The sequence below is a fragment of the Passer montanus genome, unplaced genomic scaffold (assembly GCF_014805655.1).
Source record: "Passer montanus isolate IOZ18808 unplaced genomic scaffold, ASM1480565v1 scaffold21, whole genome shotgun sequence".
Taxonomy (NCBI): Eukaryota; Metazoa; Chordata; class Aves; order Passeriformes; family Passeridae; genus Passer; species Passer montanus.
The window spans coordinates 6,456,029-6,476,714 of record NW_024366703.1 but is presented as its reverse complement, the minus strand read 5'-3'; the positions used below and the strand labels follow the sequence as shown (position 1 = coordinate 6,476,714).

General features: G+C 40.6%; 1 protein-coding gene across 13 annotated transcripts in view; it reads left to right on the top strand.

Annotated features, from left to right (window-relative positions):
* The window catches only part of BTRC (beta-transducin repeat containing E3 ubiquitin protein ligase), a 119,989-nt gene that overhangs the window by 77,973 nt on the left and 21,330 nt on the right, over positions 1–20,686 (top strand). For all 13 annotated transcript variants that reach the window (XM_039708799.1, XM_039708798.1, XM_039708795.1 and 10 more), the window contains 2 exons: positions 13,527–13,758; positions 18,311–18,497. In XM_039708799.1, the coding sequence (XP_039564733.1) occupies positions 13,527–13,758; positions 18,311–18,497 (419 nt within the window). The remainder of the gene's footprint in view (positions 1–13,526; positions 13,759–18,310; positions 18,498–20,686) is intronic.

The following is a 20,686-nucleotide window of genomic DNA, read 5'->3' as shown; positions in this document are numbered from 1 at the left end:
GTCACTGTATACATTGCTGAACCTTACTGCTGAGAAAAATTAAAAATGAGCAGCAGAGTAGTTGTGCTCCCAGTCCCGAAAATAGTATTCTAAGTGGCTGCATTTTTTTTTAATTTTACCATAATAATGAATCTTGACAGGCAAGTAGTCCTTACCTGCTCAGCTCATGTGACTAGGCTGTTTGTCTGTGCCCAGCAGGCAAAGTCGCCTTCATGATGCCCTGAATTTGTGAACTACAATAGATCTATCCTAATGTGTGTGCACAGGTTCAGATTCAACTGTCTTCTCGTAACATTAAAGTCTGAAAAACTCCTGTTGCTTCTCAACACACAACGAAACCTTTGTAATAGTGACAACAAACTGAGAATTCAGTTAAAACAAGACTAAAATATTTCAGCATTTTTTTCTGACCTCACTTTAAACAACTGCTTTTGTTTAGACTAACATTCATTTAGAAGAAAATAAAAGTGAAAACCACTTAACAACTATACTACAAAAAATTAGATGGTTAATTAACTAAGACTTGTAATTTCTCAGCAAAGAAAGCTCCCTCTCTGACAAGTAAACCTTCCTTATAGGTCTTTGATTGTAGGTAATAAAAATGTTCTTAATTAATGCCAATTATGTGCATTTGTTGTTTTCTTTCAAGTCACTGTATTTTACAAAATTATGTGAACTACAGAGCTGAACAAGGTTGTTCTCCTGCCATGTTGATTTAGATCTGCCAGCCCTATTCTGGATCATAATTTGTAATCCCAAATAGTTCTGAGGTGGCTTGTAATGGGACTATTTCAAGGTTGGATTTAGAAGACTGCAGATGATTAGACTTCACAGGCAGTTAATTAATTGTAAAACCTGAATTTTGAAACTGGTTAAGGTTATAAGTGAAGATCTGTTTGGAATTCAAGAATTTGTGGAGAGTAGCAGCTGAAGTTCCTAGAGAACACAAGCGTCATAAAAAAATCAATAGTTTTTGAAATATTTTTAATAGTTGGATGGATGTAATTGAAAGTCAGTATTGGATGTCTGAACAGAAGAATACTGCTTGCTCTCAACTTGTAAAGCCAAAGGGCAGGTATATCTGCAGAACTCTTGAAGAACCTGATCTTTAGTGGCTGCAAAAAATTATTGTGAACCCTAGAGTTGGAAAGTCTTATTAAAAATAATTCTCTATACAGCATCTTTTTAAAAGAGTTGCACATTTTGCTTATGATAAATTAAATACTTCAACGTCCGACAATTGTAACTATCCAAAAGCCTGTTAAGTGTATGTGAACTTTGATAGTGAGGTTAGAAATAGAGAGTCACTTAGGTTGGAAAAGACTTCAGGAGGTCCAATCTTCTGCTCACAGCAAAATAGTCAGCATTGAATTCATTATTCCCAAGTAAGCTCCACTGCCAGGTACCTGCTTCTCCTGGCTTTTGCATCTACAGAACACCTGCCTACAATCTGAGGTCTCAGACTGCACCGAGAAATGAAGCCAGCACATGCTTTCCTTAAAAAAGCTACATTTTGCCCTAGCTGTTGCCTGCCTCTATCTCCTAAGATAGCACCAAGGACCACATCAAGTTATGTAGTCTTGAAGTAACAAAAACACAAAACCAGCTGCAAACTGTTTCCCTGAAAGGACAGGAGATATATTGCTGTGAATTTACAGAAGTAACCACAGATCTCAAAAGTTTCAGTACTTGCTCCTGTGTGTGGGGGGAACTGCTGCTGCTGCCTTCCTGCTGGGTGGTCAGCACCACCTTTTACCTGTTACATTCAGACCTACTCCACAGCTCTGTGGAGGTGGGGGCAGAACAGGTGGATTGTGATGTCAGCCCAAGAGACACCCAGCTGAAGGTCACCAGCCCAACCAACAGATTTGCAACTGCAGAGATCTTGCTTTTCACTTAAGATGTCCTTTCACTGCTGCGGGACAGGTCAGATGTCACACTATAATCCTTTCCTGCCACATGCGAGAGGTGTGGAGAGAGAGACGTTGTTGCCAGTGCTTTTCTCCAAGTCCTCTTAAGGGGATAAAAGGAATGGCCTTGGATGCCATCTGTACTGCAGAAGAAAGGTCTGTGTGTCAGGATTTGGGTGCAGCAGCAGGACTGTGTACAGAGTTCGGGCCCAAAATGGCAAGGACAGCTGACAGATGGGACTGAGGGACATGGGCAGGCGATGTTGGGAAGTTTTGGTCAGGTGCTTCTGTCATCTACTCGGGTCTAGTTACTTCTAGTCTTTCTTATTGGACTTGTCAGAGACATAAAAACGTAGCTGTGGATAGCCTAGCACATCCTACTGTATTTCCTCATCTCTGTCACATACAAATATTAAAATCACAAACTTCTAAACCCAGGCGATGTTCTGAAGTCCCCCGGTGGTTACACGTCAGAATTGCTGTGATGACTAAAGAAACTTACCTAAAGCATATCTTCCCTAGGGCACTTACCTTCAGGATGTGAGTTGTTGCCATGTCTGTACTGATTTTGGAGTGCTAGATGGGTGTTTCAGTTTGAGAAAACTCAACTTGAAATTTTTTCATAACGCTCACCTTTTGGTTCTGCTTTGGAAGGCTGTGGATACAATTAGTACTGCTGCATTTTTTCTAACTGGTGAAGTGAGCCCATGCCTTTGCTAACCAGTCTGTTTTGTTCAGCTTTTATGTGACAGATTTGTTTGCTGACACTTGAGAGGAAGTTTACACTTGTATGGTGTGCTGTCGCTTTGTGACATTGCCCCAACCAGCACCTTTGGTGCTGAGGCTTCATTCCCAGCATTAAGCAGTGCTTTGTCTTTGTGTGAAGTGTGTTTGGACACATCTGGTTAACTGATAGACTTGTGAAGTGGAGTGACTTGCCTATGGCAGCACAGGAAGGGAGTGGGAGAGTTAGGAATAAAACTCAAAAGACTTGGCTCCCATTTCCCTTTCTCATTTTTACGTTTGTTCTGCCAGCTTTCAGTTTATCAAGAATTAATAAGTAATAACCTATGATTGAAAAGGCCTGACACTCTTTCTGTCGTGAGATGTTTCTCTGTCTTCAGCATTGTGCAGAGCTCAGAATTGTTGCACCTTTTTAGCTTTACTTAAGAGGCATTACTGAATATTTAATGTGAAATAGAAACACTTTATTCACAACTGCAGTCAGCTGCATTGGGATGTTCATCAGCCAAAAGGGGGCGAGGTGGCAAGATTTTTTATGCCATGAAAATTGAAAATTTTCAACAACTTTTTCATTTACTTTCTGCTACATCTCACATTGTACACACAGCTGACATGATAATCCTTCAGCTTGTCCTAAATTACATTTTAAAATAGAGATCAGTTAATTACAGCAATCTGAATACTTTTAATCAGTTATAAAGGGAATTTCTAATGACACTTGTTTCTCTTGAATTTCAGATAAACTGGTGGATGTGTTCTTAATTATGCACGTGACAAAAAAAAAATAAATCAAGTAAAAATTACAAACAACACTACCCAAGACTGCTTTGAATGAGATCAGATAGTCACAGCTTAGCATCTATGGCTCTTCTGTGTGGAGGGTGCTAGAGGGAGCTCTAACCCCTCGATCGAGGAACAGGCTGTCAGTGGTGCATCTCAGAGTTTGGGCTGTGGTAGGAAACGTTGACTTTTTTGACATTTTAATTTTATTTTGTAGCAGGAAGTTGCATATGGTTTTTCCAGTCATGAGCCCAAATTGCTCTTCCTAAATGAGAACATGCAAATAGTATGTTTGTGAGTGTACTATTATTAGATTTAATACAGCTATTGTGAGCTACCTGAAAATACAGAAAACAAGTGAGAGGTATCACTGAGATGTTTAGCAAATAGTGAGTGCTAAAGTCTAATAGTCTCTTCCTTTCACAAAGGAGAAAAATTCTCACCATAGAAGACCTAATGGTATTTAAAAGAGAATACATTTTAAACTGTTGGAAGTAGAAGCTACTTTACTCAGCAGGTAATAGGTTCTTAGATGCTTAGCCAATTATTATAGTAGAAGTTATAGAAAATGGTGGTGGTTGTTAGATAAATTTAGAAATGGGATGCACCAGTGCAAGAGGATAAGAGAGATTTCTTACATCAGATACTCCATCGGTATCTGATATGAGAAATCTGGTAACATTGTTGATAAGACAGGAAAGTAACTCTCAGAATGGAATGAAAAAGAGAAAACTTGGGTTTTGTTTGTAGAAAGGGAAATATAGGTGAACCAATGCTATTTTCATTGTTTATTAACAAACTCATTAAAAGGAATAGCAGAATCATGGCTTTGAGTGGAGGAACATTATGTGGAAAATACAGTATGTGGAATAGGGCCAAGTGAATCTGTTTTGCCACAATTTACTGGGGGATTTATATTGTTTATATGCTACATTCAAACGCGGCCACTTTGGTTGAGTCTTCTATAGGGAGAAGAGTAATGGGAAGCTCCCTCTCTCCTTTAGTTTGAGGTATTTTTCTGAAAGATTATTGGCAGCTAAACTGAGCCAAGGAGGGATCCCTAGTGGAACAGTCTGTGACTTGGGCTTCTGAGTTATGCAATTTGAGTGTCAGCTGATAGGGATAAAGTCTGCTCAGCTGTGCAGCTGCATGTGCCTTTCTGAAGCTCTGTTCTGGTTAGACCTGGTCACTTGCTGTAGCAGAGGGTACTGGTTTCTGCCTTTCTTCTGTCATGTGCTTTCACATATCAGCAGCACTTGGCCCAATCCAACTTAATGCAATTTCTGAAGATACAGAATTCATTGTCCTTAGCATGGATTCTTGGAGTCTGTTCCTCAGGTCATAAATCTTTTGCCAGGTACTAATAAAAGAATGGACCAACATAATCTTAAGATATAAAGTCAAAGAAAACTTCAAGGTAGGATGGACCTCTGGAGGTCCAGCTGCCTGTTCAGAAGAGGATTACTTCACAATCAGTTCATTTTGCTTTGTCCACTCATAGTTTTAATGTCCAGGACTTTGCTTGCTACAGCCTGTTGCTGTTGCTCCTCTTTCTGTCATTACGCACTTCTGAAAAGATTCTGTCTCTCTTTCCTCTGAACCTCCCTTTAGGTAGTGGAAGGCTGGTGGATAACCCCCAGTCTTCTCTGGGCAAAACACATCCATCTTCCTTAGCAATCCAGGGCGTCCTCCATGGGAATCACCCTAGTTTGCCAGGAAGGTAACGTTTGACTGGAAGTTTAGCAGAACAGCTGATCTCAAAAAGACAATGCTCATTAGTGAGAGAGGGTTATTGCATGACCCTGTAGAGGTTATAATAGGAGGCTACAAGGCAAAATCTCAAGATTTTGGCTGCAGACCACTGACCAACTTTAACTTAGCCCTGTATAAGAATCTTTAATGGATGTAAGCTATTACAGCTGCCTCTGTGGTAGCTGCTAACAGCAGTAGAATTGGTATCAGCCAGTGTGAGTTGCTGAGATGTCCTCTTCTTGATCTGGCTGTACTGGTGGAAAAGAATACCATGCAGCCTTTGCCTGGCTGCTGCAAGTTGCTGCCCTCCAGGATCTGTCAGCAAAACTGCAAACCTGCTCTCAGTTAAGATGAGGTGTTTTAGTGTAGACATTTTAAATAGCAGGTCTCTGCTAACAAGCTTATTTTGACTGAAATAGGTTAGGGAGTGCTCATGTAGCCAACTCCTCCAGCAGATCCAAGGAGTACATTTGCAATGGGAACAGAGCACATACATGAATCTTGTGCTTCTTCAGAATGCTGCTGGGATTTTGTTTCTTATATCTCTCCAGTATGCCTGGAAATATGTATACTCCTGTAGCTGGGAAATATTATATGATACCTAGTGTGTATATTCTTGACTTCCAGTTCTGAATCTCACATTGCCTTGGCCAAGTAGTTTGGTGTGCGTATGCCCTCTTTGTTGTTGGTAACAAAATGCATCTCAAAGGAAAAGCTCATGGAAAATACTACTGAGTAAGCAGTCTTGGAGGGCTTGTGTTTCTTGGTGCTAAAAGCTTTACATAGGCAGAACCAAGTGGTTTGAAAATCTCAGTAGTGTTTTGGGAGCAGATAACAGGTTTTTACGATTATTCTCTCTCTCTTTGTGTTGTTCACAGTGGTATCAGTCTTCACTGTTACTTCGGCCTTGTTTTGAATCACTTGAGTCCATCTACCTGTTCCTGACTGCCTTTCTCTCAATGTTAAGGGAGCACGTGAAGTAAGAAGGAAATCAACAGTAACACCCATAAAGAGTGACTTCACTCATGCAGGAGATCATGCTTGGGTGTTTTAAAAACAGAAGCAACTGTTCCAGAAGGCTGTGAAACTGCTGCTTAGAGCATTGTTTACTTATGTCTCTCCCTGACATAAATGAGCACTTTGCTGCTGCTGGCCATTACCTGATGACTTTAGTAGACTGATTCTCCAAGTCATAATGTGAATATTCCTTCCCTCCATTAGCAGTAATAACATGTAATGGTCCCAGCAATTCAAGTGTGGTTCTGGTGGCCATGCCAAGGAAGAAAGCATTTCCTTTGGTGGTTTCCCCTGGAAGAGATTTGTTGTTACTGGAGTGTCTGCTTTGAAATTAGTGTATGATCACCTTACAGCTAGTAAAAGGTGTGCTCTGAAATCTATTCCTTTAAGAGTGATAGTGCCTGCCCTCCCCCCCATATGTCTAGATAGGCATTTGGTCAGGGATCATAGTTTGGGAAAGTAACATATGCCAGTGCTGTGCTGATGCAAGCAGATTTCTCATCAGTACTTGTTATTTGCAAAGACAACTTGGAGATGAGGAGGAGGAGAGGGACTCCCAATTCACATCCATTGCTGGCATCAGAGAAATTTTATTTTGGAGGTTTTTGTCAACACTTAAAATCTAGGTGGGAGACCTATATCGAAGGAAAGTTTACAGTAAGAGCTATGAGATTCCAGACAATTAAACTTTATTAGCCTGTCTGAAACATTAAGTATTAGCTTAAAAGAATAGTTTTTTAATCTCCTCCCTGTTGCTGTTTACTGTGTAGCAGTGTGGGAGGGGAGCATCTTGTCCAGCAAGGTATTATTGCTGCTCTTTGTATAGCCTGTGTGCAAGTGCCCATGGCTCAGTCCTGTCTCCCCAGTCCCAAGAGAGACTCCCCACGTTACTTCTCTGGTGCCTGCAGCTTTTCCTGGCCTTGAACAAAAGCAGCCTTTTCCCTCTCTCCTGTATCTGAGGTAATATCCTTAGCCAGGTGCCCTCCAGGCTGACACCATATCATAGGTACTTAGATGGTACCTCTGAAAACTATTGCCCTCCCAGGATTTCAGAAAGTGCAGCAGGTTGGGCTGCTGTGTCCAGCGTAATTCCAGTGATCTTTCATCTAGATGTAGCCTTTCTTACAAAGCTTTTCTGCAGTGTGATTAGAAACCAGATGTGGACAAGCAGCCTAAAGCTCCAGAGAAGCAAAATTGCTAATTCCTAGGGTGCTGTTAATTTCAGTATGTGTGTTTTGAATTTTCTCTTGAAAGTAAACTGTAGAGATGCTGTGGTTTCTTTCATGGTGCTTTCTTTTTGACTCTCAGATGTGATTGATGATCATCTACTTCTGGGTTATGTTCGTTTTTCAGAATGTTTCAGTGAGCTTTGCAGCGTGGAAAGTAATTCACTACTGAGCGAGTAAGTCCATATATGAGCTAAACCCATGGTTAACCTCACAGAGGCTGTTATGTGAGATGGAGGCAGGCAGAAATGGGTAGATTCTAAACTGAGCTTTTAAAATAAAAGTAAATGGAGTGAGTTGTTTAATGACCTAGCATTGTAGCCTTGCTGTCAACTCAAACACTGGAAAAGCAGGTTCATCCTGCAAAGGAGAAAAATGAGGAGCTGGCTGCCCTACTCATGTCTCTCAGGTGCTATGGCTCATGAGATCGTGTTTTTTACGGTGAGACAACCCCCTCACCACCCCCCAATTCTCAAAGCAAAGGAGTTCTTTTACAGGGAGCTGCCAGTGAGGAGCTGCAAAGGAGCTTCTTTCCTCTCTGCTTCGCCTTGGCAGTCTGGGAATCAGATCTGTAGCATTTGGTAATTGCAAGCCCAAAAAAGAAGAAGCCGGTCATAGAAACTGAGCCTGTATTCTCTTAATTATGGTGTGACTGCCTTTAGGCCATGCAAAAAACACCCTTTGAACTGCATTCTCAAATAACTATCTCTGCCTTTGGCATGGAGGGCTGGCATACCTCGGCTTGGTTGCACCATTTTTGTTACATTGCTCTGGTTATATTGTTGTGGCATTCAGTGCTACTTCATCAAGGGCTATGGTGAGCAATTCCATGCCCACACAAGTAACTTTGGGAAAGTCAGCTGGGCTGACGTTCTCTGGCTAAGAGCACCTTTTCAGGCATCAAACCAAATCATCCCATGGCCATGCTGGTGCTTTTTAATCCCTCTGCTTTTCCCACATGCTTCTAACTTGATCCTGAGCTTTTGCTGCTGGTGAAAATAGTTTCATGTTTGGATTCACAGTTGTGGGCATTTTAATGTGGTCAATCTTGAAGAATATTCAGGATATAGATTCAAGCATGGCTTTGCTTCCGTTGTGAAGTTCCTATCTTTCCCCACCTTCCTTGGCCCCTGGACATACACCTCCGTGGTTCCTTTCTTTGTCATTCCATTGCTTGGGTTTTTTCCCCCAGTGTCTTTTATCTTGTGAGTAAAGTTTGAACAGTACGCAGAAAGTTAACTGCCTGGAGTCTTTTAAATATAAGTAACACGCACCCAGTAATAAGCTGTCGGTTGTTTTTTTGCTGCCTGCAAAGAAACATAAACACAGCGCTCATTTCTGGCAGGTTTTTACTGTCAGAGTTTCTCCTATTATATTTATCTTACAATTTGCCAGGGGGTGAAGTTATTAAGTTTTAGCAGCAGCCATCGATCAAGTTCACAAGTTAACACGATAAAGGCTCTGTGCCGCTCCGATCCGGGAAAATGATGATCCTCACTCGGTAATTAACTAAATGAGAAAGTTAAATCTTACTTGAGAGCTGGGAGAGATGAAAGAGAGGTGTTTGTCAGTTTCTCAGTGGAAATTAGAAGCAGTTTTCTGCAATTCCCTAAGCTGCTGCTCTGTCATATTTTACATAAGCACTGGGAAAACGTCTTGTAATTAGTGCTGTCATGGAGGATTTTTTTTGCTGAAGGATGTTGGAATAATTCATTAGATTATCAAGAAAGGCTTGTGTCCTGAAATGATTAGCACAGTGAAATTTAAACCATTAACGATAACAAGTTTAGAGCTTGCTGCAGTGCAGAGGCACCCGGGGTATGTCTGTGCCTATTTCAATCATTTCTTATAATTAAACATTATGTCCTCTTTTTTCCTCCCCTTTACTAAGACCCATCCAAAATTCCTGTTAAGGTGGCTCTGTCTAGATCAGTGACTTAACCACAACGGGCAGTACAAGCAATTGGAGGTGAAACGCTGCAGTTGCAGAAAAGCAGTAAAGGACATTTGTGTCAGAGCCTGCCTCTAGTCCCAGTGAGTCCAGGAAGGAGGGAAGAAACCCAGTATGACCTGTTGGTACTGGACAGTGGAAGAGAAGACCTTTCCTTTAATCTAGGGAGAAACTGAAATTTGCAGTGGTTGTCTAAGCTCTCAGTATTTTCAGAATTTCAGCATGAAGATGTCTTGAAGGTTCAGAAGGTCCCAAATCTTGCTGGGATCATTTAAGCCATTCTTAATATTCTAGGAGACAGTTTCTTCTTGACTTGAAGAGATGTCTTCTTGCATTGAGAAACACAAAACCTGAATTCATCTACCTAGTGAAAGGTGTCTGAACAAAGTCCTCTGCAATGGCCGGAGGATGTAATTTTTTTAAAAAGTGCATAAAAGTTGTAACCACTCATATTGGTGGGTGAACACTATTGCTGTACTACAGTCAGAGAAGATGCTTGGTTTTGGTATTTTCTGTGCTTTAGGAGGCTCCTTGGTCCCCTGTACTGAACAAAACCAAAAGTAACCTTGCTTGTCATATATGGGTTACAGCTGTGATTTACCATAGCTGGTTTGTTTTTTATGCAAAGAAGCAGATCGATCCAGTCTTTATTTATCTGTGTTGAAATATTGCACCTTCCTACAATTGCAAGCCATTATTTAGATTAAAGTCCTTTCATATATTAGTCCTCTTCTACTTCACTGGGCATACAAATGTGCTTTGTGTTAAATGTAGCCATTTGGAGAAATGGTCTTGTAATTACGGGCTGCACTGGAGCATAGTACGTGGATCCCTGAGCTAGTACCAACCTGAGGCACTCAGTCCCCTGGGCCTCCTGGCACAGCTTATGAGCTCAGCTCAGCATTGTCAGAGGACACCTCTGCCATTCCTGCAGGTGAGCCATGGTGCCCAGAGCCACCTGGGGCACCTCTCAGCCCTCACATACAGGCCTTTGTGAAAAGGGAGCTGGTAAAGCTTCATCTGTTCCAACTTAGTAGTTTGCTCTGTTATACCCAAATTTCCTCACAGATGATGAACTACCAGTGCTCATTCTTCTTTGCCATTTTTGGAAATGAAGCTTATAGAAAATGTGATTGTATACAGTGCATTTGGATGGATATTTACACTAGCAGTGTGGATGGCAAGTGGAACAGGCTTTTCTTTTTCAGGTGAGGCCTGATTATTGTATGAAGAGAGGGAAGTGGCTGTAGATGATTCAGTAATACAGATGCTTGATGGTGTTTTCTTGGTGGGTTTTTTTTGTTTGTTTGTTTTTGTGGAGTTTTTTTGGGGTTTTTTGGTATTTTGGTTGTTTTTTTTTGGGAGCAGGCCTTTTCACTGAACTGCCAGTGGATTTTCAGGAATCTTGAAATTAAAATTCTGGAACATTTGTTCTAAACTGCAGTTTGAGTGATTTGAGAGCCCTGTTGGTTTACCTGTCTCTGCTCTGCAGAACTGGTGTGTTCAGGGCATGTCCTGTCATCTTGGTCCCCTGCTGACACAAACCATAGACATGCTGGGCACACCTCTGGGCTTATGTTCACTCCTTTTGGTGCAAAACCAGAGCAGGCAAGGGTGCAGACCAGGTCTCAAGCTGACATTGTAAGAATGCAGCTGAAGTATGAACCTAAAAAATATGGTGTTCTCATGTCCACTAATTTGGACATAAACACTGTAACATGCTTTTCTTAGCAGAACCACTTGATAAATCTAGAGTTTCACTTCCAGAGCTGTTAAAAGTGCTCTGGTCAATGGATTCTTTAATTTACTCATTATTCCTGTCCAAGAAGCCTGTGTTCAGGCAGAATGAATTGTTTTGTCCCATCTAAGCCATCTATTTGTACACACATAAGCCATGACTTGTATTTGCAGGTGTTGCAACTTTTGTTTGATACCACAAACCAGTGTTTTAGAAGTAATTGGGGAGGTGAAGGCTGCTGGGAGAAGGGTGTTCAGAAGGCAAGGAAAGGCCAGAACGTGGTGCCACCCTGTGAAGGGACCTGCACCTTCATTGGCTTTGCACATCAGCTGTGTGCTCCATTCAGGCTCAGCATGTTAGGCAGACTTCAGAGTCCTTCAAATTAAAAGACACTTGGATAAGTTTTTAAAAAATGCTTTGTAGAGACAACCTGTTTTTGTAAGATGCACAGCAAACAAAAGAAGAAATTAAATGCGATGAAAATTGTAGGTTATAACACCTCCCCACTGTCTTAATCCAGCATTTTTACTAGGATGCCTGTATTGCAGGCAGTTCAACTGCAGCAAAAATTACCAGAATCCCTTAACACAGATGTGCAGTCCACTCCACTGGTAATCATCTTTTGCCAGGCCCTTAACTACTGTGGACTTTGCTAGAAAAAGTCCAGTCTTTCACACAGAGGACTTGGTGCCCACAGTCTCTTTATTTCTCTTGGCCCAAGAGAGAGTTTTTCTTTCCTGCTGCCCAGTACTGGCTCTTTGACTTGTTTGCAGTCAGTGCTGTCCATGTGAGGATTGAATGAAATCGTAACTTGCTGTCCTTGCCTTGCATGATCTTTCTGGACACAGCCACAGCTGCACGTTTGCAGGGAGGAGTGGGGGTAAACCTGAAAGCACTGAGCTGCAGAATGGAGCACTGATGGTGTGATCACCCTGTTCTGTGTTCTCAAAGAAGCTTAAGTCAAACTATAATCCAGAAATAGAAAAAAGCTGCTTGTTAAAAATCACAGCTCTTTATGTCTTTTTCTACCAAAAGAAGATCCAGCTCTCTAGAAATGTTGAAAAGAGTATTTAGGTGCATTATCTCTAAGAAAATGAAATGTATATGGTGATCAGTTAAATAGCTTTTCAACTTAAAAGATTTTGGTATTCCAAAATCAGGATTCCTGTTGGGATTGGGAGGTATTGGAGTTCAGGAGTTATTTATTCCCAAGAAATGAGAAACTTCTGCATTCCAAATCTACTACTGCTAGCTAAATTTTGTGGTCTCTAAATAGCCTGTTGTTTTGGCACTTGCTGAAAAGAGGCTTTTTTGTTGTTTTTCCTTTTCCTGTAAAATCAGTTAATCGTTGCATTTCTTTAAGTTCTAGATACCTTTGCAGAGAGATTTAGGGATTCATTTTTCCCCCTTAATTTAATAAGGGCCCCTGGCAAGGTCGATGCTTGGAATTATCATAGGACAAAAATAAGGCATGCCTACCTCAGTGTTTTATGTGTTCTTATATCTGTAAGTTATTTTTAATTATTTTATAATAATGAAAAACCTCTGCATGTATTTTGACAATAAAAATGATGTAATAATATTGACTGTTATTATAATGCTGTCTGGTGTTAAACTGTTGCAGTGAAAGAGAGAAAATCACATGTTTACAGCAGCAAATAGAAACTCTTTGACCAGCATAAGAAAATATAATTTCCCAGCAAATGGTTAATCTTACTTTGACAAAGGATACCCTTGCAATGCAAAATGCACACTTTTCTTCCAGTTAAATCATTTAGAAAGCAGAATTTATATCTTACTCTCAAGTAGTAAATTGAAATGTCAGTGGTTTGTTTTGTCCCTGAAACTCTTCTTTGAGCTGACTCCTCCTGACAAGATATTAACAGTGCTCAGAAAGTTGAAAATATTTTATTCTGTGAAAGAAGTATTTACCAAATGTCAGAGTGTATTTTAGCTGGCTTTGCTCTCGAGGTGTAATTCAATTTTTTTTAATCTATTTCATGCATTCCCTATGAATTTTAGCAGCAATCTATTCTTCAGAAGAAAAAAAAAACAAAAACAGAGTACAAATGCAATTTGCTGTAGGTGCTTCAAAGTAACTGGTATATGTACATTAGGAATCCAAATGCATTTTACTGTCTACATGTTAAATAAAGTCGTGTTTATGTTAAAGTGTTGCTGAAGGTTTCCCATCTGACCAGAGTCATTGTGTGCAGCTCTGGCACGAGCCAGTGCATTGTCCTGCAGGCTCGGGCTGACAGCACCAGCCGGGATATGTGGTCTGACAGCTTTCATGTGTCAGAGTGCTTTCTGCCTTCTGTTGTCTGCCCCCTGAAAGAAATTGTACAACTGCTTGTGTTTCTTCTCATGTGTGTTATTTGGGTTGTTCCTTTCCTTCCTGTTTACAGACAAAACTTGCCAATGGCACTTCCAGTATGATTGTGCCCAAGCAAAGAAAGCTGTCTGCAAGCTATGAGAAGGAGAAGGAGCTCTGCGTCAAGTACTTTGAGCAGTGGTCCGAGTCTGACCAGGTGGAGTTTGTGGAGCACCTCATCTCCCAGATGTGTCACTACCAGCACGGACACATAAACTCATACCTCAAACCCATGTTACAGCGGGACTTCATCACTGCACTGCCAGGTATTGCTGCAGGCAGAGGGAGCTTGATCTCTGTCTTTCAAAAGACTGTTCTGTTCTGCCCTACCCTGCTGGAGAGGTCTCTTGTAGGGTCAGTTTGTAAAACAGATAATAGCAATGAATGAAAAGCTCTATACCAGTATGAAATGCCGTAATATTTTAATTTGTGTTCCCTTGTGTGCCAAGGCATGATCTAACACCATCATGGTTTGTCTAGGAGTAAATGATAGCTAATCTATGTGTTGCATGGGTAGTTATCCCAAGCCACAGGGCAGGTAGTTGTGCTCTTAATGCTCACAACGATGCATGAATAACAAAATTTTTTAAAATTAAAACTACTACTCTTTCTGGTTGCTCAGCTGAGGTTTTCCCTTTTCTTATTTAGATATTTGTCTCTCTTTCCTACTGAAATAACTTCCTGAAGCCATTGGTTTGATTATGTGGTTATTGCTAATAGAAAACAGAGAGAATAAGAGCAAAAGTTGGAAGTGTTCTGGTTTTTACACCTTTGTTGTGCTTTCCATTGAAAATATTATCCCAGCTATTCTCAGATGTGGCATTGGGCAGATCTCACAGAATGCACACACAAAGTAGTGTACATGCAGTTTTATATCCCCCCTGTCATATAGATTGGAAAACTAAGGTGGTGAGAGATCAGATATATACAGCAATAGAGTGTCAGAACCAAACATAAATTCCTGGCTCTTTAGCTCGTATTTTTTCAGACCAGTAGGTCATACCTCTGTAGATAGATAAATAGATAAATACTTAGTAGATCAGCATTCCCATGCCATAGGTCCTTAGTTTGAGAGGGACGCGAGCAAGAAGTGGTACAGGTGTTGTCTCTGAACAGCCAGTTGAAGAGAGGTGTTTCTTGCCAAAAGTTTATTCTGTGGATACCTTTATAGAAGTGCTGAACTTTTGACAATTTGATCAATCTAGTCGCTTGATCATTCTTCAGAAGGGAGTTCTCAACATGAAGTATAAATTCTAGCCTTAAAAGATGGAAAAAAGCATGTTTAACTGTGAATTGTATAAAGCATAAAGGCACTGCAGGAGTATTGCTAGGAAGTTAAATAGGTACACTCATTGGATTTTAAGCTCATTGTGCCCAGTAATCAAATGGCTGTTGTAGCATTAAAAAAAAATCTTAGTTATGCTAAGTACCTGCTTTATGTTAGTTTTTAGTAGTCCAGTGGCAATAATCTTCTTGTATTTAGAGCAGCATTATAACTTGTGGAGCTGCTCTGTTTCAGACAAATAGGAAGTGTTTGGAAACTGCATTGTTTTCCCCGCTTCTGAAGTGGAAGGATACATGTAGGTGCTTACACAATTTTTCCAGGTCTTTTTCCATGGAACCCCATGAAAGCACCCCATGAAATCAACACATCTCACTGCACTTAATTTTTTCCTACAAGGCTTTTTCTGAGAATTTTGGGCAGGTGCTATAAATACTTGTAGAGACATTCCAAATTTCCTAGCCATACCATATTTGTTAGTGGTCTATTCCCAGTTGCCCAGGAAGCAGCTGATTTTACTCTATCAGAATGCAGAATAAATAGGAATCAAGCAGCTAATATGTGAGTATTTTAATAGTTGGGGGAAATGTGTTTGTAAATAATGTATGTGCATCAATTTGCATATTTACAAAGTGCAAATGTCTTAATGAATATCACTCTGAGGGAGAAAATTAATGGCAAGGAATTACACTGATGCAGACTCTGCAGTCTGTGCAGGATGTCCTGAGTATAAGCAGGTTCTAGTGAAGGGAATGGGAAGGGAGGAAAGTAAGAAACTGTCTAGGAAAAAGTGATGAACCCAAAATTCTAAATTAAGTCGTATAATGAAAAAAACAAACCTAAACTCTGTAAGTATTTTTTAGCTTTCTGAAATTCTCAAGCGTTCAGTACTCTGGTTTCATTTTTACTGCTTCATTCTCTCTCCTGCTCTCCCCCTTGAGTGAATAAAACAATAAAGCTACTTCAAAATCATGAGGCATCTTATCTCTGTCCTCCTAGCACAGTCCCAAGGAATGACCAGAATTAAAGGTAATTTTAGATCATGGGCGTGTGTTACTAATATACAGTAAAGTTGGCTCAGATTATTTTCCCAGTGCTTTGAACAGAGTTAAGGTTTTTTGAAAAATACAGCTTAACTGTGTACTTAACAAAGTTTGTTCAGTTTCTGAAAAAATAAGGTTTCTGCTTAGCATTTTCAAGCTGTTTAACATTTTTTATGAGGAAAGTAATTTTGATAAGGATTTCATGTGTGAAATAGCTGAAACATTCTTGTTGGTTCAGAGGGTTGAAGGGCTAATCGTGTTTCACATCCATTTAGCAAAATCTTCTGTGAGCTGTTTTCCCTTTTTAAGGAAGCAGTGCTTTGTTAGATACATGCCTCAGTGAGTTGTGCTAAGTTCCTAAGAAATAAAATAATAAAATTGAGTTTGCAGCCAGGCCAGAATAGCTCTGCCCATCCACTTAAATGTGAGCAGGAGAGGCCAAAACATTAGTATTCTTCTGCTGCAAAGGGTCTTTGCTGGCAAAGGATGACTTAAGGACATGGCAGTAGTTACAGCACCTTATTGCAGCCAAGATCTAAAGTGCAAGTCCTGATAAAATAGAAAGGGCACATGGATGAAGATTACTGTGCCCAGGTGTTGCAGTGTAGCCCTGCTTCCTAAAACCACCAGTTGTTCCCCATATATGAAATTAATTCCTCCAGTGGTGCTGCTGACTTAAAGCCACCTGTAAGGATTCTATGGAGGCAGGCATTTGTAAGTGTCCTGGTGGGTGTGTAAATGTCTGTGAGCCCTCTGGAAGCAGCACAGACTGGGAAATCTGCCCTTTCCACACAAAGCTTCAGGAACAGGGCAACAGGATGTCCATGTCTACCCTGCCAATTGTGGAATTCCTGCAAATTCCTGTTAACATTCACTAGACTGTTGTCTCCCTCTTTCCACAATATGCTGTGGAGTCAATCTAAATTTACAAACTTTTTTTTTTTTAAATAGTGGTTGTACATGTCTTTTCAGATTAAATATATAATAAAGGCTCATGATGCTTTTATTTTGCAGGTTGACATTTAATTTGGCATCTCTAAAGATAAGAAATGTCAGATCTCTTTCTCTACTCTCTCCTTATTCCTGGTATCATTCACATGTTTTTTCTACATAAAGATTGAAGCATGAAATGCTGAGCAGAATGTCTGACCCAAAGTGTATTCTAAGTTTAGTATATTTGAAAGCAGCAGGAGGAGGCATGCTGAATTGTCTCATTTTCATGCAGTGGGAGATACTTTGGAAATTTTTTCATTAAGGAAAAAAAGGTTGGGCCATTTTTGTGTCATGAACTCTAATCAAAGTCAGCTGGTTGCACCCAGTTTGGGTTTGCAAAAGTCCAGACATGTGACTTTTTAAATGTACTTACTGCCTTTTCTTACCCTCTCACAAGCAGGGCCTGGTCTTTGAGGCTGTTGTTTTAAAAAGCAAGAAAACATGTATTTAACTTTGTCCCAAGTGTGAACCAGAGGGAAGACGCATGTAATACCAATCTGCCATGCTTCATTTTTGGTTGGACTGAACATTATGCCCGAGGGATGATGTGGTCTAAACTTTCACAAGGCATAGGAAATTTAACCTGTGAAGTGAGATAATCTCTTGGTGGTATGTCTCATTTGTGAATTAAACAGCCTTCTAGAGAAGCTGTATTTGCACAGCTTTTCATTTAAAAGGCATCTTGTTTTCCTGAAGTCTTGATTGTGATTAAATTTGAGCTGGTAAGGGCACTTTTTTACTGACCACATATATCCAGTTAAGAAACATAGCATAACCTTCCCTACGTAGACATTACATTGAGCTGCTTGGTGCTAACCAGGCAATTGCTTTACATGTCATTCCAGTCATGCTGAAGTAAAGCCAGTCCTGGTATCCACACTGGGAAATATTTGCAAATTATATTATTTTGGTGCATATTTTTCCTTCACCCACTAAAATAAATGAAACCAGCAAACCTGCTTCACTTTCTCCTTACACAGCCTCTCCTTCCCTCCTGACGTCCCTGTGCATCTGCATATCCTTCCCTCCCCCCTGTCTAAAGGTACCACTACCCTTCAAGGCACACATTGGGAATATATATTTTTTTCTTCATTACATTTAAAAGCTCCTGCTTTAGCAAAAACAGCTTTTGAGCCGTTGCAACATGAGAACAGCTGTAGCAGTGAGATGAGAAATGGTCCTAATATAGAGAGATTTTGGGGGCTGCGTTGCTGAGTTGGAAATGCCATCCACAGAATATCCCCCTAGTGCTAAAACCCATCGAAGTAGATTGGAATGACTTCTTGGATTCTTTATTATTTTTAATGACTTGTTGTGCTATATCCAAAGGAAGTTGGATAACGCTGCTCACTCCTGAACTTAGCCTCAAATGCTCTTCTGTGCATTTTGTCCAGTTCCACATGCAGGAGAGGAGATGGAAGGAGAGTGTATCTTTGTACTAGCAGGGGGAGTTGTCTGTCCAGCAAATAATGTTTTTCTGTTGTTGTTGTTCTCCCCCAGCTCGGGGATTGGATCACATTGCTGAGAACATTCTGTCGTACCTGGATGCCAAATCTTTGTGTGCTGCTGAGCTGGTGTGCAAGGAGTGGTACCGGGTGACGTCGGATGGGATGCTGTGGAAGAAGCTCATTGAGAGAATGGTCAGGACAGACTCCCTGTGGAGGGGTTTGTCAGAGAGGAGAGGATGGTAAGGAAACTGATTCTTCACCTCTTGTGGCCCCATTCAGGACAGTAGGGGTTGTGCATTTCAAGCCATATTTGAAGAGGGTTATTCAGCACTGGAACGTCATGTTGGTTCCAAACCTTTTTGCTTACAGCAAAAATCAGCCATTGGGGAGTTAGCTGCCACATTTGGCTATGTGGCAACATGGGGGATTTTTTTCCTCAACTTCCTCTTCTGATCATGCTCTTAGCCCACTGTGACAAGTGAGATATACAGACTGAGATTTTTACACCCAGCTGTCTTTCAGTTCAAATTAAGAAGCTGTGTGTGCCTCAGGGGAACCCTAAACTGGTCAGCAGTTCAGAGCAGAAGAGCTTTTTCAGGAGTGGCAGTGGGGGAGCATGTGCTATGAATTAGTTCATTCCTGATAGGTCTGTTTGTTTTCCTCAGCAGATTTTCACTATTAGATATCTGTTTAATTTTCAAACTGGAAGCTGAGGGTAGGTACCATGGAGAATAGGGGACTTTAGAAATGCAGATAGATTAGTTAATAATCATCTGGAATAGCCTTACTACAATGTAGGTCTCACTCAAGTTTGAAGCTGCTCTGCTAACATTTCATTAGAACTTTCTCTCTCAGGGGTACACCCTTTAATACATAATTTTCTTTTCCAAGGGTGTCCCTAGGATGTTGGCAGAAGGGAAACTGGGTATGAATATTTCATAAACAAGATAAAAGTGACAGCTCAGGCATTTTGGTTGCTATTAAAAAGAAAAAGATACAGAGTTGCAAACAAAGACTCCTGGTTTATAGTTAATTTTGTTATACTGTTTGTTTCAGGAAGTAAAGGCAAGTAAATCAGGATTATGAGACATTCTTTAAAAATAAATACTACTTTGATCTGCTTCCAATAGTGCAGTGTTTCTAAAGAGTATAAAATAAACACAAGCATGACAGTGGTAACTTCTGCATTTCTTTTAGTGCCTTATTTTCTCCAGGCCTTCCATTTTTTCTCCCTGCTGTTGAGGTCACAGTAGGCCCTAAGAGGATCTTGAGAGGTCATTTAGTTCTTTTCATTTCCCATAGGAGGAGACAGGTTTTTCTTAAGTCATCCCAAATCTTTGTCTTAACTTGTTCTTAAAATCCTCTCCTGATGGAGATTCCCCAGGATCTCCAATGTGTGGGAAAGGAATTTGATGGTTTCACTTTTTTACTCTTTCTAACTTCAGTGTTTGAGAAGTTTTCCTGATATCTAGGCTGACCTCCTAGCTACAGTTTGACTTGTTACATTAAACCTGCACAGATAAACAGGACAGTTTCTCATTTTCCTTTTTGCAGCAATCTTTCCCATGTTAGAAACTGAGCATGTTTCCTATGTTTTGGCTGCACTAGCCAACCATAATGATGTGTTGTCTTGTCCTCTTGCTATTTTCCATTTTCTCTGTTTAGACCCTTCCCAATTACTCTACTCCATTCTTGGAGTATGGTGTAATCAGCTGAGTGTCTTCTGCTGAGGCGTCACTGGGGTTTGCTCCCTCCACACTTTAGAAATAACATTAGTACCAAATACTGGTCAAATAGACACATGACAATTCTAAAAGAGAGGTGCAAAATTTTGCTTCTCATTTCAAGGACAGTCCCCCTGTTACTGCACGTCTTCAGGTTTGTGCTATAAGCCGGAGGTGACTTTGACACAAGATAAGTTTGTGCCCAAGTCTTTCAGATTGCCCTCTGGTTCTCTCTGTGATGAACAGATAGAGCTGTGTGGTTAGGAGATGCAGACAGGAAATACCCAGTGCAATTGCATCTCTGCCATATAGAACTTCATAGCTTGTAATCAGTGCTAGCTCTGTGCATGGCACAAGGAGATTACTAACTGGACAGTTCAGAATGATGGACAACTGGTGTTATTTGGTCACAGCTCCTCAATTTGCACATGAGCTGCCTGATTTCAGCATTTGCAGCTCATGATTTACAACAGAACCCCCCCACACACCATTCTGCAGCATGGCAGCCTTCACTGGCAGATTGTCAGGAAGCTGTAAGGGTTACACAGATTTAGGGAATATAAAACAGAACTCCAAAATCTGGGCATGCTTGTGTCCATCTGATTGAATTGGCTGGTCATCAAAACCTGCAAACAATAGTTCCTTTTACCCCAGAGCCACAGCACAACAACTACTGGGATGCCATGGAAATTCCAAGCAATCCT